Raw genomic sequence first — 17,434 nt, 5'->3', positions numbered from 1 at the left:
TTCCTACTATTTTCTCTCTCTCTTTCTTTTTTTCAACATCTGGGAGCCTTCTGTGTCTCCCCTAGGTAATGTCATATCAAGACCTCTTCTGACCTTTCATTTTAGTCATCCTTTTCCTCTGTTTTGTTCCTTCAAGGCCTTGCTCTGTGATATCTAAAGGCAGGAGCAGAAGAGAAGAGATGTGTATACACCTACCTTTACTAGTAGGAGAAATTCTTTAATTGCTTATATATATATAACTGTTTAAGTTGTGACCTATATATCTAGTCTCAGCAGTGTCATAATCCATGGAACATAATCCTCCGCAGCCAAAAAGTCATTTCGAAATAACTCTTTTAAGTCTCTATTTGCAAATTTTGGAACATTGTAAAGTAGAACAGAGTTCACAGATATGCTTCTCAAAAGTATCTTTTTATTTCTTGTCTGCTTCCCTTATACATCATAGCTGCTCCTCTGCCTTTCCTCAGAAAATCCTCCCAAGACTCCTTTGCAACCCAGTCCATCATTATCAGATGCTAAAACCTCTGGGGAATGTAAGACTATGTAGGGGAAGGGTGAGAGCAGTGGTGAAAAGTTACATTATGGCCAATTTAGGAATAATAAGTGTGCATATGTATGTGTGTGTATATATGTAAATGTTTTCATTCAAAATTAAAATGTTACTCAGTCTAATAAAAATGTCTATTTTAGTTTGAATATACATATTGAAAAATATCATCTTTGATAAAATGACAGTTTCTTGGTTATCTTATAATATTTGAAAAGCAGAAATGGGCACATGGGTGGCTCAGTCGGTTAAGCGGCTGGCTGCCTTTGGCTCTGGTCATGATCCCAGGGTCCTGAGATCAAGCCCCACATCAGACTCCTTGCTCAGCGGGTGGCCTGCTTCTCCCTCTGCCTGCTGCTCCCTCTGCTTGTGCTTGCTCCTCCCCCTCATATCAAATAAATACATAAATAAAATCTTTAAAAAAAAAAGGCAGAAACAGCTTTTTTTCATTTCCACTAATTTGCATTTTTGTCTTTTTTCCATTTTTAATAATTTGATATATTCAGAAAGCCATATGAAACATTTATGTAAGTCATGAAACAATAAACAAATACCTGAAAACCTGACATCCCAACTTAAGAAATAGAACATGACCACTGCCATTTTTTCCCCTGTGTGTTCCTCTATGGCACATCCCCCTACCCTTGATAGTATATATCACCCTCTATCCTTTTTTATTTCATCTCTTTTCCTTGTTCTTCTCTATAGATACACCACAACATATTTAGTTTAGAGGTAGCTTTCTAATCTTCTGAAATAATTTCCTATGGCTGTATGGATGTTCAATTGAAATCCTGGTACATACAGTTTTTATTTAGCTTAATAATCTTTTACTTAGCATTTTGCCATTAAAAGTTATTCAGAAACATAAATATTGTTGTGTAATATTATATAGAATTGATATACCGTGATTTGCTTACCATTCCCTCCTATTTTAGACATTTGTATGTGTGGATGTTTTTTTGTCAGAAAAACTGTGATCAGTCCCTTTATGTTAATACCTTCGTTAGTATCTCTGATTATTTACCATTTTTTAGGTAAATTCTACCAAATGAAGAGGTACTGGGTCAAGAGTGTGGGTGTTTTTATTATTATTAAATTTTTCATATCCAGAAAAATTGTGCCACTTTACACTCTGACCATTAGTATTTTGAGAGGACCAATCTGGGCAAACTTTATTTGAATAATTCACTATGTCAGGATTATATCCTGTTCCAGAAAATACCACATTAACTAAAAACAATTTAAAAAGAGCTGCACTGTTCTTTCTACTGGAGTTGTTGTTTTTCCTATTTGCCGCAGGGTATTTTTTTCAGCCATTGTTCAGGGACCACGTCATTCTACCCGCTGTACTCGTGATAGTTAATTACAGGGCTTAGTTATCTCTCCTGATTACTTCCTCTGAGAATTTATCTATTCTTACCATTCAGCTCTCACCACGAGGGGATGCTATTTAAATCTGCATATTCAGCTCAGTTCTTTACCAGAGCCTTAGTTCCTTTTCTGTCCTTGCCTGAGCAGACCGAGTCCATGACTACAACAAATTTCTCTGAAGAAATAATCCTTTGCCTAGTCGTCTTCTTTTTTTAAATGCATTTATTTGACAGAGAGAGAGTGAGAAAGCACAAGCAGCAGAGGGAGAGGGAGGAGCAGACTCCCCACTGAGCAGGGAGCAGGATGTGGGGCTCAATCCTAGGACACCAAAATCATGACCTGAGCCAAAGGCAGACGCTTAACTGACTGAGCCACCCAGGTGCCCTGCCTAGTTTTCTTATCAGTTTTGTCAGTGAGATTATGGAAGTATTCCATATCCACTATTTTGTTTTTTATTTTTATTTTCTAACTTTTTATTTTGACAATTTCAGACTTATAAAAAGTTGCAAAAATAGTACAAAGAATTCTCACATAGCGGTCACCAAAATTGCCTAAACGTTTAGCATTTTATCCCATGTGCTTTATCATGCTCCTCTCTTGCTACACACACACACACACACACACACACACACACACACACACTTTTTTTTCCCTCCCTGGTTACCCTGGTTAACTCCTACTTTAAATCTTGAAGTTATTTATTTATTTATTTTTTAATCTCAGCTTCCCTTCCTCCATCTCCCTTTCTCTCTCACCAGAGGGTACTATATGGAATGAGGAAAAGGGTGTGATGTTTGGAATTAAGTACCTTGATACCTTGGCTCAATTCTGCCGCATTCTAACTGGATGAATTTGGGTCTGTTATTCTTTCTGAGCTCCGGTATTCTCCTATACAAAATGGTGTCTACCGTACCAGCTCCACAAGACTGTTGTGAGGGCTAAGTGAGATAATATATGTCAAAAGCATGCTGTATGAATGTTGGTTAACCCTTCAAATAACATTTGCCTGTTTAGTAGAGTGGCAGGCATTGTGCTAGGTACTGGGGATTCAGAAATGCTTACTTCATGTTGTTAATTCTTCCCTCAAATTATTTTTTACTTTTGATTTTTTTTTCCATTTTCCTTGCCTCTACTCTAATCCATAGCATCATCACCTCATGTCTGAGCCATTGTAACAACCAACTGGTCCCCAAATTGTTTTTTGGAATTTATATCAGTATCTAACTGATAATTGTTGTGAGAGATGGTATGGTATAGTGGAAAAGGTATGGACTTCATTATCAACAGATCTGGGTTGTGTCTCGGCCCCACTTTTTTTTTTTCTTTTAAGATTTTATTTATTGGGACACCTGGGTTGTTCAGTCGGTTAAGCATCTGCCTTTGGCTCAGGTCATGATCTTAGGACCCTGGGATGGAGTCCTACATCAGGGTCCCTGTTCAGTGGGGAGCCTGCTTCTCCCTCTGCATGCTGCTCCCCCTGCTTGTGCTCTCTCTCTGTCAAATAAATAAGTAAAATCCTAAAAAAAAATTTTAAAGATTTTATTTATTAGAGAGAGAACACGAGCAGGGATGGGGGGGAGGGAGAAGCAGACTCCCTGGTGAGCAGGAAGCCTGACGCGTGGCTCGATCCTAGTACCTCAAGATCACGCCATGAGCTGAAGGCAGACGCTTAACTGACTGAGCCACCCAGGCGCCCCTTGGCCCCACTTCTTAGAAATATTGTGACACATAGAGCAAGTCCTACTGTCTTCTAATTTGAACTCCTTTTTTTTTTTTTAACTGGCAAATGTCAGGGACTGTGCTGGGTACTAGGATATAAAGGAAATGTTAATTGGTTCCTTGAACTTGAAGAACATCATGGTCTAGTTGGGGAGACATACAGTCGTAAACTGTGGTTAACATGGGATTGTAAAAGAAACATAGATTTGGAGGCAGATATCAGTGGCAGCTTATGTAGTAGTGATTTATTAAAGCACAAACTGAACTCTACAGTCAGATTGCCTGGGGGTCTAATTTTGGCTCTGCCACTTCTTAGCTGTATCATCATAGGTAAATTACTTAACCCCCCAAAACCTCAGTATCCTCATCTTTGTAGAATGGGGATACTGAAAGAGTTTAATTTATAGAATTTTTATGAGAAGTAAATGAAATTATGTATGTAAAGTGTTTAACATAGTTTATAGCATATAGCATATATTAACAAGTAGTATGAGCTCATCAATTATGGTTATAATATTATGATAGCGTAGTGGTTTAAAGCTTAAAAATACAGGCTGTGGCCTCATTCTTGTTTTGGGAGTCCCAGTTTAGCAACATGTTGGCCATGTAAATATAAGGAAGATATTTAACGTAAACCTCAGTTTCCTCATTTTAAAAATGCGTATTGTAATGGTGCTTGATTCATAAGAGGTAGAAATTGAAAGAACTCCTATATCTAAAGAACTCTGAACCAGGACCTGAGGATTAGTGTTTCATGAAAAGTAGCTGTTTTAATTTTTATTCTTGCTCTGCCATCTGCTGGCTGTTTTATCTTTGACATGTAAATTAATTTTTCTGAGCCTCAGTTTTGTTTTGTTTTTAAGATTTTGTTTATTTATTTTTTAAAAGATTTTATTTATTTATTTGAAAGAAAGAGAGAGCACAGCTGGGAGAGGGAGAGAGCACAGCTGGCAGAGGGAGAGGGAGATGCACCCCCCCCCCCCCAAGCAGGGAGCCCCATGTGGGGCTTGATCCCAGGACCCCAGATCATGACCTGAGCCGAAAGCAGATGCTCAACCAACTGAGCCACCCAGGTACACCAGATTTTATTTATTTATTTGACAGAGCGAACGAGCACAAGCAGTGTGAGTGGCGGAGGGAGAGGGAGAAGCAGAAGCAGGCTCCCCGATGAGCAGGAATCCCAATGTGGGGCTCCATCCCAGGACCCTGGGATGATGACCCGAGCTGAAGGCAGTCGCTTAACTGACTGAGCCACCCAGGCGCCCTTGTTCAAACAAACTTTTGAAGATTGCAAGCATATATAAAGAAGCTAGATTAGTGCCTAGTACCACATAGCTGTCATTCGATACCTAATAGCTGTTGTTATGTGCAATTTAATTTGTCAGGCGCTAAGAGTAAAATTCTGCCTTGGAAATTAACAAAGGCATCACAGAACTAGTGATGTTTGACTGAATTTTGAAGGACGTGTGAGATTTTGCCACATAGAAGTACTAATCTAAAAAAAGGCTCAGAGGTGTCAAAGTGCCTGTTACATTGTTTAAGGAACCGTGTTAAGTAGTAGGTTGCATTAAGTAACACAGTTTAGTGTACCAGTAAGAGCTGTGTATTGAAGACCTTGGTTAGGCCAGATTGAGTAATATCCATTTCAGTTAATTAAAAAGAACTTCCCTGTTTGTTCTTCCTAGAAATTGTTTAATCTTTGAACTGTGTAGATTACTTTATGATCCAAATGAAGTCAGACTTGACCTCCTTCCTCTCTCTCCTGCTATTTTAGTGGGAGCTGTGTTCATACTCTGACTACAGTGTGCCTAATTGGTAAAGGGGAAAATCTCTCTGAGCAGGAATTTCCAAGAGATGAATTGTTTAGACACTGAGTTCCAGCTTCTGCTTAATCGTTTCTTTTTTTAGTCTTCCTGTGCTGCTGCTATTTGTTTAAAAATAAAGTAGGAGCACGGATCTCTCAATACTTTTGTGTTAGCTTAAATTACTAGGATTTGGGGAATCATGGCAGTTTAGGTTTTGGAGTAGATCTTAGATAACCTAAGTACAGTTCTAATTATGTCACTGGCTTGATACATAACCTTTCTGTTCTTCCTTTTTAAATGGGGGTGATTATCCTTGTTCACATCACAGGCCTGCTTTGAGTATCAGGTGAGATACTATATTCAAAACTGGTATGTAAAGTTGAAAAGGTAGAATATTGCGGTAGATAAGGGCAAAGTCTCTGGAGCCACATTTCCTGGGTTTCAATTCTGGCTCTGCTCCTTACACGCTGTGTGTTTCCAGACACACTGCCATTATTCTAAGTTCTCTGGTTCCTGCTTTATCTCATCTGATCCTCACAACAACTTCATGCGATATAGATATTATGCTTATCCCTGTTATAAGTGAGAAATTTGAGGAACGGGCGCCTGGGTGGCTCAGTCGTTAAGCGTCTGCCTTCGGCTCAGGGCGTGATCCCGGCGTTCTGGGATCGAGCCCCACATCAGGCTCCTCTGCTGGGAGCCTGCTTCTTCCTCTCCCACTCCCCCTGCTTGTGTTCCCTCTCTCGCTGGCTGTCTCTATCTCTGTCAAATAAATAAATAAAATCTTAAAAAAAAAAAAAAGAAATTTGAGGAACAAAAGGTTAGGTATTGTGTATAATGCCACAGTTAGCAAGTGAAAAGTTGGAATGTGCACTCTAGCTCCAAAGCCCGGCTTATTAACTGTTTACTGTTAGGCAGATGCACTTCCCAACAGAAGAGCAGATAGAAAATTCTTTGGCTTATCAATAGGAATTAAGATAAAATGGAGTTTCCTTGAAAACGGAAAATGTGTGGGGTCCAAAACCTCCTTGTTGAACATATTTTACTAATTGGTAAAGAATGATTACTTAGGGACCCCTGGGTGGCTCAGTTGGTTGAGCATCTGCCTTTGGCTCAGGTCATGATCCCAGGGTCCTGGGATCGAGTCCCACATCGGGCTCCCTGCAGAGCTTCTCTCTCTCCCTCTGCTGCTCCCCCTGTTTGTGTGCTGTGTGTGTGTGTGTGTGTGTGTGTGTGTGAAATAAATAAATAAAAATCTAAAAAAAAAGAATGAGTACTTAAGTATCTTAAGTGTTCATATATTACTTCCTGGGTTTGTTCTGCTAAGTGTCTTGCAAAAAGTATATTCTCAAAAGGTTTCTATATCTTCCCTCTGACAATTACACAACTTTCATTTCTTTTCTCTTCTGCAAAATAAATAGATTATGTTGAAATTTACCAAATGAGGTGAAAGTGTAGCTTGTTTCATCTGGCTGATGAATTTTAAGCATTTAGGAAGATGGTACAATAAAGAATAGAAAAAGCAGGAAGAATTCATTGTTACAACTCAGGAAATAAGATAGAATAAGCGAAGTTATGTGTGGCAGAAGTTGAATTTGATTAATTATTTCCTTTGAAATTTTTCTAATGTCTCCTTACACATGTAGCTGCAGAGGAACCTGAGATATGTAGTCTTTATTACAGATGGTTGTGTGTTCAGATAAAAATAAAATATTTTATTAATGTGGAAAAAGAACAGGGGCGCCTGGGTAGCGCAGTCCTTAAGCATCTGCGTTCGGCTCAGGGCGTGATCCCAGTGTTCTGGGATTGAGCCCCACATCAGGCTCCTCCGCTGGGAGCCTGCTTCTTCCTCTCCCACTCCCCCTGCTTGTGTTCCCTCTCTCGCTGGCTGTCTCTCTCTCTGTTAAATAAATAAATAAAATCTTTAAAAAAAAGAGAAAAAGAGAACAGATAATAGGGTTGGGCAGCCATAGTCTATATCACACTGGGCCAACCATTTAGCTTTTATGAAGTCTGTTTCTTCATTTGTAAAATAATGTCTTTGTTACCCACTTTACTCAGTTATTACAGTATCAAATTTGTGAATGTGAAAGCACTCTGTAAACTGTAAAATAGTATATAAATATTTTAATGTTTTTTGATTATAGAAATCTATTCTATATAGAAAGTTTGATTTTTTTTTTTTTTCGGAGAAGGAACTGATAGCATATCACCAAAAGTTAACTACTGGTTAACTGCTGGTTAACATTTTGATGTATTTATTTCTAGTCTTATATTTACTTACAGTTTTATAAATTGCTTTTTTTAAAAGTAAGCTCCATGCCCAACATGTGACTTGGACTCACAACCCTGAGATCAAGAGTCACATGCTCTACTGACTGAGCTGGTCAGGCGCCCCTATAAATATTTTTTTCGATAACTTTTTTGAGATGTAATTCACATACCATGCAGTTCACCCATTTAAAGTGTATCCCAATTTAGTGGGTTTTAATATGTTCATAGAGTTGTACAGCTATAACCACAATGAATTTTAGAACATTTTCATCATCCCAAGAAGAAGCCCTGTAGCCATTAGCATTCTATTCCCATTTTCTTTCAACTCCTCCTCCACCCAGTCCTAGCATCCAGTAATCTACTTTCTGTCTCTATAGATTTGCCTATTTTGGACATTTTATATAAATAGAATCATACAATATGTGATCTTTTGTGACTGGCTTTTTTCACTTAGCATACTATTTTTTTTAAGTTATTTATTTATTGGGGCACCTGAGTGGCTCAGTTGGTTGAGCCTTTGGCTGGGGTCATAATCCCAGGGTCCTGGGATGGAGCTCCTTATCGGCCTCCCGCCTGCTTCTCCTTCTGCCTCTGCTCCTCCCCCTCGCTCCTGCTCACTTGCTCTCGCTTTCTCTCTCTCTCTCAAAATAAATAAATAAAATCTTTTTATTAAAAGTTATTTATTTATTTATTTTAAGTAGTCTCTGTACCCAACATGGGGCTTGAACTCACGACCCTTGATTAAGAGTAGCATGCTCCTCCAACTGAGCCAGCCAGGTGCCCCACTTAGCATACTATTTTCAAGGTCCATCCATGTTGTGTGGTATATCAGGATTCCTTTTTTTGCTAACTAGTATTCCATTTTGTAGATAAGCTATATTTTGTTTATCCATTCATCAGTTGATGGTTATTTGTGGTGTTTCTACTTTTTAGCTATTATGAATAATGCTTCTATAAACATTCATGTACAAGTTTTTCATTTCTCTTAGGTAGATACCCAGGGGTAGAATTACTAGGTCATATGGTAATTGGTAGACTGTTTTCCGAAGTGTCTGCATCATTTTATATTCCTACCAGCAATGTATGAGAGTTCCAGTTTCTCTACATCTTTACCAACACTTATTATCTGACTCCCTGATTTTAACCACCCTAATGGGTATGAGGTGTTAGTTATGATTTTGATTTGCATTTCCCTGATCATTAATGATTTTGAGCATTTTTTATTTGATTTTTTTCCTTTTTTTTTTTCTTTTTCATTTGATTATTGGTCATTTATACTTCTTTGGAGAAATGTCCATTCAGACCTTTGCCTGTTTTTAATTCAGTTGGCTTTTTATTGAGTCATAAGAGTTATTTATATATTCTATTTTTTTGTTTTTTTTAAATACAAGTTTTCTTTTTTAATTTAAATTCAATTAGCCAACATATAGTACATTGTTAGTTTCAGTTGTAGTGTTCAATAAATTATCAGTTGCGTATAACATCCAGTGCTCATCACATCACCCAATTAGCCCATTCCCCACCCAGAGTTATTTATATATTCTAGATTCAAATCTCTTAGTAGATACATGATTTGCAAATAGTTTCTCCCATTCTGTGGACTTTCTTTTCATTGTCTTGATGATGATCTTTGAAGTACAAAAGTTTCCCTTTTTTAAAGATTTTATTAGAGAGAGAGAGCGCGCCTGCAACGCTTCAGCTGGGGGAGGGGCAGAGGGAGAAGCCGACTCCCTGTATTGAAACTGTAGATCAGGGGCGCCTGGGTGGCACAGGGGGCGCCTGGGTGGCACAGCGGTTAAGCGTCTGCCTTCGGCTCAGGGCGTGATCCCGGCGTTGTGGGATCGAGCCCCACATCAGGCTCTTCCGCTATGAGCCTGCTTCTTCCTCTCCCACTCCCCCTGCTTGTGTTCCCTCTCTCGCTGGCTGTCTCTATCTCTGTCAAATAAATAAATAAAATCTTTTAAAAAAAAAGAAAGAAACTGTAGATCAATTAACAATATTAAGTCTTCTGATCTATGAAAATGGATGTCTTTCTATAAAAGTTTTCTTTAATTTTTTAATTTTACTCTTCTTTTGTTAAATTTATTTCTAAATTTTTTATTCTCTTTGATGCTATTGTAAATGGAATTGTTTTCTTAATTTCACTTTTAGATTGTTCAGTATAAGTGTATAGATATAATTGATATTGTATATTATAAATAAAGTAGATCTTATATCCTACAACCTTGCTGAACTTTTTTTTTGTTTTTTAGTTCTGATAGGGTTTTTTTTTGTCAGTTCCTTGGCATTTTCTTTCTTTCTTTTTTTTTTTAAGATTTTTTTTGAGAGAGAGTGAAGGAGTGTGAGTGAGAGAGATTGCAGGAGTGGTGGGGCAGAGGGAGAGGGAGAAGCAGGCTCCCCACTGAGCAGGGAATACGATCTGGGGCTCCATCGCAGGACCTGAGCTGAAGTCACATGCTAAACCGACTGAGCCACCCAGGCACTCCTATATCTTTGAAATATAATTTTTAATGGCTGCCATTAAAAATGTCACATGTATAATATAATGTGGTTAAGAGTTGTGCTCCTGAGTCAGTTTTTAATTTGAAGCTGCACTTTATCACTGACTATGTGCAGAATGTTGAGAAAGATGTTACTTTTCTGAGCCAGTTTTCAATTAAAACTTTAAAAATGGGAGTGCCTGGGTGGCACAATTGGTTGGCTGTCTGCCTTCAGCTCAGGTCATGGTCCCAGAGTCCTGGGATCAAGCCCCGCATTGGGCTCCCTTCTTGGTGGCAAGCCTGCTTCTCCCTCTCCCAGTTCCCCTGCTTGTGCTCTTTCTCTGTCAAATAAATAAGTAAAATCTTAAAAAAAAAAAAAACATTTAAACATGAAGATAATGCTTGACCACTTTTTAAAAATAGGGGCGAAGGAATAAATAAAATAATGGATAATTCATGTAAGATACTCAGCACAGTCATAAAGAAAGCACCTAATGGTTGATAGCTACTATAATTATATTTTAATTATATTATTATTATTGGGGACATTTACAGTGTTAATTTCTATAGTTAAAACCCTTACACTTAAATCTTTGTGCTTATTTGATTAGTTCTTTATTCCTCAGACTGGAATAACTGGGTTAACCTTTTTCTATTTTGAGGATGTTAATGCTTATAGCAAAATCTTTTACCCAGATAAATTCATCATATTGAAATTATCAGATTGGGATGGGGATTTTGTGGAAGATCAAATTTGAGAGTAAATTTGGTTTAGATTTTGGGAGGAGTCAGGGATCAGTCTAACAATCTAAGAATTTTATTTTTTGTCTTCAGGTCCATGAAAGTCCATGGAAGGTTTGAGCAGGGGAGGGTCATGGGTAGTAATTTAGGAAAATTAATCTGCTATACCTCTGAGGTCTTCCCTGACTGATTAGGGCACCCTGTTATACTTACGTACTACCCAGTATGTCCTCTAATATAGTATGTAATGTACTTTATGTAAATACTTGTTTGAACATTTCTCTTCTTGAGAACATGGGTCACCTATTGTATTCCCATTGCCTAACACAGTATCTAACATATGGTAGACACTGAGTAAAAATACTTGTTGAATACTTTGTTTTCTGCTTTTCTGGAAACTAACTTGTTGGCTTTTGTGTTCCTTTTATGTTTTTTCCTGGGCTCCAAGGAGGAAGCATCTCCCTATTCCTTACTTGATATCTGCTTGAATTTCCTGACTACTCACCTTGAGAAGTTCTGTTCAGCAAGACAAGATGGAACATTGTGTCTGCAGGAACCTGGAGTATTCCCACAGGAGGTGGCTGATCGACTGCTTCAGACCATGGCTTTTCATGGTAAAAAAAAATAAGCAGAGGAAATAAGAATTATGTGCTGTTAATTGGCATTGGATTTTGAAATGCTGCTGTGGCCATTTAATTATTTTCTTAGAAAAGGCCAGATGAGTCTGATTCCAGGAAAAGGAATTCATTAATTTTTGCCTATCCTGCTACTTACTATGTAATTTGGAATAAGCATTTTTCTTTTCTAATTTAGGAAAATTGCTTTTTTTCTTTCTTTTTCTTCTTCTTCTTTTTTTTTTTTTTCTTTTCTCATGGCAAAAATAACTTATCTTTCAAAATACCCATTTAGAAGTTTGCTGGAATAATATACCTTACATCGTCATTTGGCAGTGGGAAAAATAAATAAATATTATTATGGAAAAGCAAGTTTTTGTTTTTGACCTTTGAATTGGGAAAGCACAGCTAATTTAGTACTTCTGTTTTCAAAAACAAATTCTGTTTATGTAGAGGATTTTTTATTTTTCTGCTTAAGTTTTAAGTTGAAATAGATAATGCCTTTTTTATTTCTGGTTTATAAACTCTTTGAAGTAGGAAATATAATTTGTCCACAACTATAAAATAGAATGAAAATGTGGCAATAATAGTAACTATCATTTACTGATTGTCTGTTATGTGCCAGGCATTTTATGTTTTCCTTGAATTTTCTCAAAAACCCTATAAAATAACCATTATTATCCCATCTGTATATATACAGATAAGGAAACTGATTCAGAGAAGTAACTTGTCACAAGGTCATAATGCTAGTAAATGGTAGACTCCTAATTCAAATGAATGTCTGATTTCAAATCTGTGCTGTTTTCACTGCCACACAATCTTCCCGCATCCACATTAGAGATATCCCTGTTCCTAGATGCCGGATCATGCTGTACACTTTTGCTGTGCCTTTATACATATATATATATAAAGTATGAATCCAGATAATGCATTCCAAGGAAGGGTGGAAGATATAAGGATATAATTGAGGGATTTTAGAATAATTTTGGAAAGAAGACATTCGTACGCCTTGGTTTTCACTAAGTTGCTCAAGTCTGTAGCCTCTTTGAATTCAGCCTGCCAAAAGAACTGGGTTATATCAATAGGTACTATATATGATAAAGTTAAAGGTCCCTTCCAAAGCTGCACAACAATTTAAGAGATTATGCTCGTGCTTTCATTTCTTTCTGGTCTCAATCTAATGATTATGCTTAACATATTCAATTTAAATATATATACCTATAACTAATCTTGTAAACCAAAAGAATAAATGTTAACTAAAGTCTTAACTTTGCCAGATTCTTTTTGAAATGTAACTACTGATAGCTAATAACAGCAGCTGACATTTATTGAATACTTGTTATTATATACAAGCATTGTGGCAAATGGTTTATATGGGTAAAATAATGGAAGTAGTTTTTAAGTAAGTGTAACTAAATAATTATCCTCCAGAGTAGTGTCATCAGAATGTGTTTTCTACCTCTTCTTTTCAAGCTGCCTTCAGATGAAGAAACTGAGAGTCAGAGAAGTAACTTGCTGTCCCCATTTGTATTACCCCACTCTTCCTGCCTCATTCACCAAAAAGTGTTCTGAATTAATCTCTTTGCAAAAGAGACAAGAATAGATAGTACTTACCTGAAACTAATATAACATTGTATGTCAGCTATACTTCAGTAGTAAAAATGAAAATTAAAAAAGCAATCTGTGGGGGTGCCTGGGTGGCTCAGTCATTAGGCGTCTGCCTTTGGCTCAGGGCATGATCCCGGTGTTGTGGGATCGAGCCCCACATCAGGCTCCTCTGCTGGGAGCCTGCTTCTTCCTCTCCCACTCCCCCTGCTTGTGTTCCCTCTCTCGCTGGCTGTCTCTCTGTCAAATAAATAAATAAAATCTTAAAAAGAAAAAAAAAAAGAGCTAGGAATCAGAATAAGATTTTTGCCATCTAATGATAATGCCTCTGTGTTATATTGTGTACCTTATCTAAATTGATATACCTTGACATGTTCAGCCTTCTGTTTTGGGATTAAATTGAAAAGAGTAATGCCTTTTGGGGAAAAAAAAAAGTAATACCTTTTGAAACATTGTGGATTGCATCCTTGAACAGTCAGCTAGACTTTCTAGGTGACTGAGAGCTTATATTCTCTGAGTAGTACCCCGCTTCTCTGGAGGTCACATTGCTGGTAATCTCAGCTGTCTGTAGCCTAAACCAGAAAGAAACAAAAAATGCTTTGGGACAAAATCCTTGCATTTAGACTTCTATACTTCAGTCCTTGAAAGAAGCCCTTTGGGGTGCCGGGGTGACTCAGTCGGTTAAGGGTCTGCCTTCGGCTCAGGTCATGATCTCGGGGTCCTGGGATCAATCCCCACATCTGGCTCCCTGCTCAGCAGGGAGTCTGCTTCTCCCTCTCCCTATGCTCCCTGCTCATGCTTTATCTCTGTCTTGCTCTCTCTCTCTCAAGTTAATTAAAAAAAAGAAGCTGCAGCAGCCCTTGAGGAACCCTCATTTAGAGCATATTCTTAAATGGGAGTACTGAGACAGGGTAGGAGGATCCTAAGCTCACCTTGTCCCACAGATACATCTAGATAACACCCACATCAGTGTAGATAACCTACAGCATATTCTTAAATGTACATGCTTCTAATTACCTTGGTTCTTTAACCATAACAAATTAAGAATTAATAATCTGAAGGGGACAGGCTGCTGACTAACAACCCAAGTGGATAGTATGACAGTAAAGGAAGATTTAGCTTAAATACATTGTAGCAAGGACAATTACTGGTCATGGAAAAAAGATAGGTGATTCCTCAGTATGTTTATTTTTGAAAGAAGGGGAAGATAATCTAGAAAGATTTCCTTCAGATATAGTAATGACATTTGTGTAGTGCTTTTAGTTTGCAAAATGATTTTTATATATATTGCCTTATTTAATCTTTACAGAAGTCCCTGTGAGGGAAATGTAATTATTCACTACCTAACATAGTGCCTGTCACACAACAGATAAAGAATCTTATCTTTTACAGATAAGGAGCCTTCCTTTTACAGATAAGGAATCTTAGACTTGTGTAATAATTTGTATAGTGTCAAATAGCAAAAAAATGTTGGAACCAGGATTTAAACATAGGACTGATTTCTAGATCTCATGCTCCTTTTAAAATTCTTTGCCCTTTTAATTCTATCACTCTTAAATGTAGAAACTTAAACTTAGTTACTAGAAAATTTTACTTAATGTAGATTGACCCAGAGAGGCCAGGAGTGACCTATTTTACTACATGTATTTGTATGATATCAAAATTTGAGAGCAAATTTTGTAATGCACTATGATAGTCACTATAAGGTTAAAATCAGTCTTAATTAACTGAAGAGTCTAAAGTTTCATCTGTAAAAGACAAAACTAACATTAAAAAATATGTGTAAATAAGGGTGACGGGGTGTCTGCCTTTGGCTCAGGTCATGATCCCAGGGTCCTGGGATCCAGTCCCACGTCAGGCTCCCTGTTCAGCAGTGAGTCTGCTTCTCCCTCTCCCTGCTGCTCCCCCTGCTTGTGCGCTCTCTCTCTCTCTCTTTGTCAAATAAATAAATAAAATCTTTTTAAAAAATTCGTAAATATATTTTGTGGTGTAAACAGGAAAACATTGATCCTAACTCAGGATCTGTTTCCATTTTTGGTTTGTATAAGGGTCCTTAGCAGAAGATCCTTAATGTATGTGTGAAAGGCGTTACTACTGGGTTCAGAAGAGGCTCAATAGAAGTAAAATGTGTGGGAAGGAAGATCCAGAGAAGAAAATTATTAAACACCTGTTGTGTGTCAGGCACTATGTTAGGTACTGAGTGTACAATATTGAACACAGAAATCTTGCTCTCATGGATCATATAATTCAGTGGGACTTTCTTAACTGTAGTTAAGGAGCAAACAAACATATATAGAATTATAACGTGATCAGTTCTCTGAGGGAAAAAGAACACAGTTCTCTCATGGAGAATAGAAAGAGAAGGCATCTAGTTTAGATCGCATGGTCAGAGACAGCTTCTCTGGGGAGGCAGTAACTAGGCTGAGATCTGCATTGTGAAGAGGCAAGTCAGTATGAAAAATGGGGCCTCTCAGCACTGCCCAGAAGTTGGGTATTTTCCTGATCAGCTACTCAGTGCTCAACAATTGTTTCAGATGTTCTTTGCTCTTCTCATACTTTCTACCATTTACTCTAAGCAAGAAAATTGAAGTCATCAGATGGAATTCCCTTAACTCCATGTCAGCACGCCTTCAGTTTTCCTCAGAGTGATCTTTTTTTTTTTTTAAATTAAACTTGGTTTTATGTATCTGTTCGTTTGTTTTTAAAGGTTTTTTTTTTTTTTTTTTAAAGTAGGCTCCATGCCCAGCATGAAGCCCAGTGCGGGGCTTGAACTCACGACCCTGAGATCAAGACCCGAGCTGAGATCAGAGTTGGACTCTTAACCAGTGAGCCACTGGTTAAGATTTTATCCATCCATGTGTGAGAGAGAGAGAGAGAGATAGAGAGAGCAAGAGTGGGGAGAAGAGGGAGAAGCAGGCTTCCCAATGAGCAGGGAGCCTGACACAGGGCTGCATCCCAGGACCCTGGGATCATGACCTGAGCTGAAGGCAGACCCTTAACCAACTGAGCCACCCAGGCGCCCCAAGATCTTTTTTTTTAAGCAATCTCCAAACCCAACCTGGGGCCTGAACTCATGAACCAGAGATCAAGAGCTGCATGCTCCACTCTCTGAACCAGCCATGCACCCCAAGATTTTAATTTTAAGTAATCTCCATACCCAGCGTGGGACTGGAACTTACAACCCCGAGATGAAGAGTCGCCAGGTGCCTCCAAAGGTTTTTTGTTTGTTTCAAGTAATCTCTGTGCCCAACATGGGGCTCAAACTCATGACCTCATGATCAGAAGTCACATGCCTACCAACTGAGTCAGGCAGGTGTCCTACTAAACTTTGTATTTTTAGATAATTGTTGATTCACATGGAGTTGTAATAAATAATTTAGGTGAGGTCCTCTTTCTCCAGTGATAGTGTCTTATAAAACCACAGTACAGGGGAGCCTGGGTGGCTCAGTTGTTAAGTGTCTGCCTTTGGCTCAGGGCATGCCCGGCGTTCTGGGATCGAGCCCCGCATCAGGCTCCTGGCTCCGCTGGGAGGCCTGCTTCTTCCTCTCCCACTCCCCCTGCTTGTGTTCCCTATCTCACTGGCTATCTCTCTCTCCGTCAAATATATAAATAAAATCTTAAAAAAAAAACAAAAACCACAGTACAGCCAGGATGTTGACATTGATATGGTCAAGATTTCCATCTCCACAAAGATCCTTTGTGTTGTCTTTTTATAGCCACATTCACTTCTCTCCTGCCCCTTCCCCCTCCATAATCCCTGGTAAACATTTTTGTAATTTTGCCATTTGAAGAATATTACATAAATGGAATCATTCAGTATGTAACCTTTTGAGATTGGCCTTTTTGACTCCATATAATTCTGAGGAGATTCATCCAGATTGTTGTGTTTATCAGTCCAGTCTTTTTTATTGCTGCGTAGTCCATGTTTCAGAGTACATCAGTTTATATAAACATTCATCCACTGAAGGACATCTGCATTTCCAGTTTTTAGCTATTATGAATGTAATATATTATGAATATTATATTGCTGTAATCACACATTTGCAGGTTTTGTGTGAACATATGTCTTCGTTTCTCTGGGATAAATTCCCAGGAATGCTATTGCAGGGTTGTATGGTAGTTGCATGTTTAGGTTTTAAGAAATTGCCAAACTGTTTTCCACAGTCACAGTCCCATTTTATATCTCTATCAGCAGTATATGACTGATCCAGTTTCTCCACAAACTTGCCAGCATTTGCTGTTATTACTGTTTTTTGAGTCATTCTGATAGGTAGC

The 17,434-nt window shown here is 38.1% G+C and overlaps 1 protein-coding gene across 1 annotated transcript in view; it reads left to right on the top strand.

Annotated features, from left to right (window-relative positions):
• Nucleotides 1–17,434, top strand: part of ZYG11B (zyg-11 family member B, cell cycle regulator) — an 86,589-nt gene that overhangs the window by 11,955 nt on the left and 57,200 nt on the right. The window contains exon 2 of the mRNA XM_040627295.1: nucleotides 11,389–11,554. Coding sequence (XP_040483229.1) covers nucleotides 11,389–11,554 — 166 coding nt within the window. The remainder of the gene's footprint in view (nucleotides 1–11,388; nucleotides 11,555–17,434) is intronic.

This window comes from Ursus maritimus, unplaced genomic scaffold, assembly GCF_017311325.1.
Source record: "Ursus maritimus isolate PB19 unplaced genomic scaffold, ASM1731132v1 scaffold_12, whole genome shotgun sequence".
Lineage (NCBI taxonomy): Eukaryota > Metazoa > Chordata > Mammalia > Carnivora > Ursidae > Ursus > Ursus maritimus.
The sequence above is the reverse complement of the archived record's forward strand: the minus strand, read 5'-3'. Positions and strand labels throughout refer to the sequence as shown.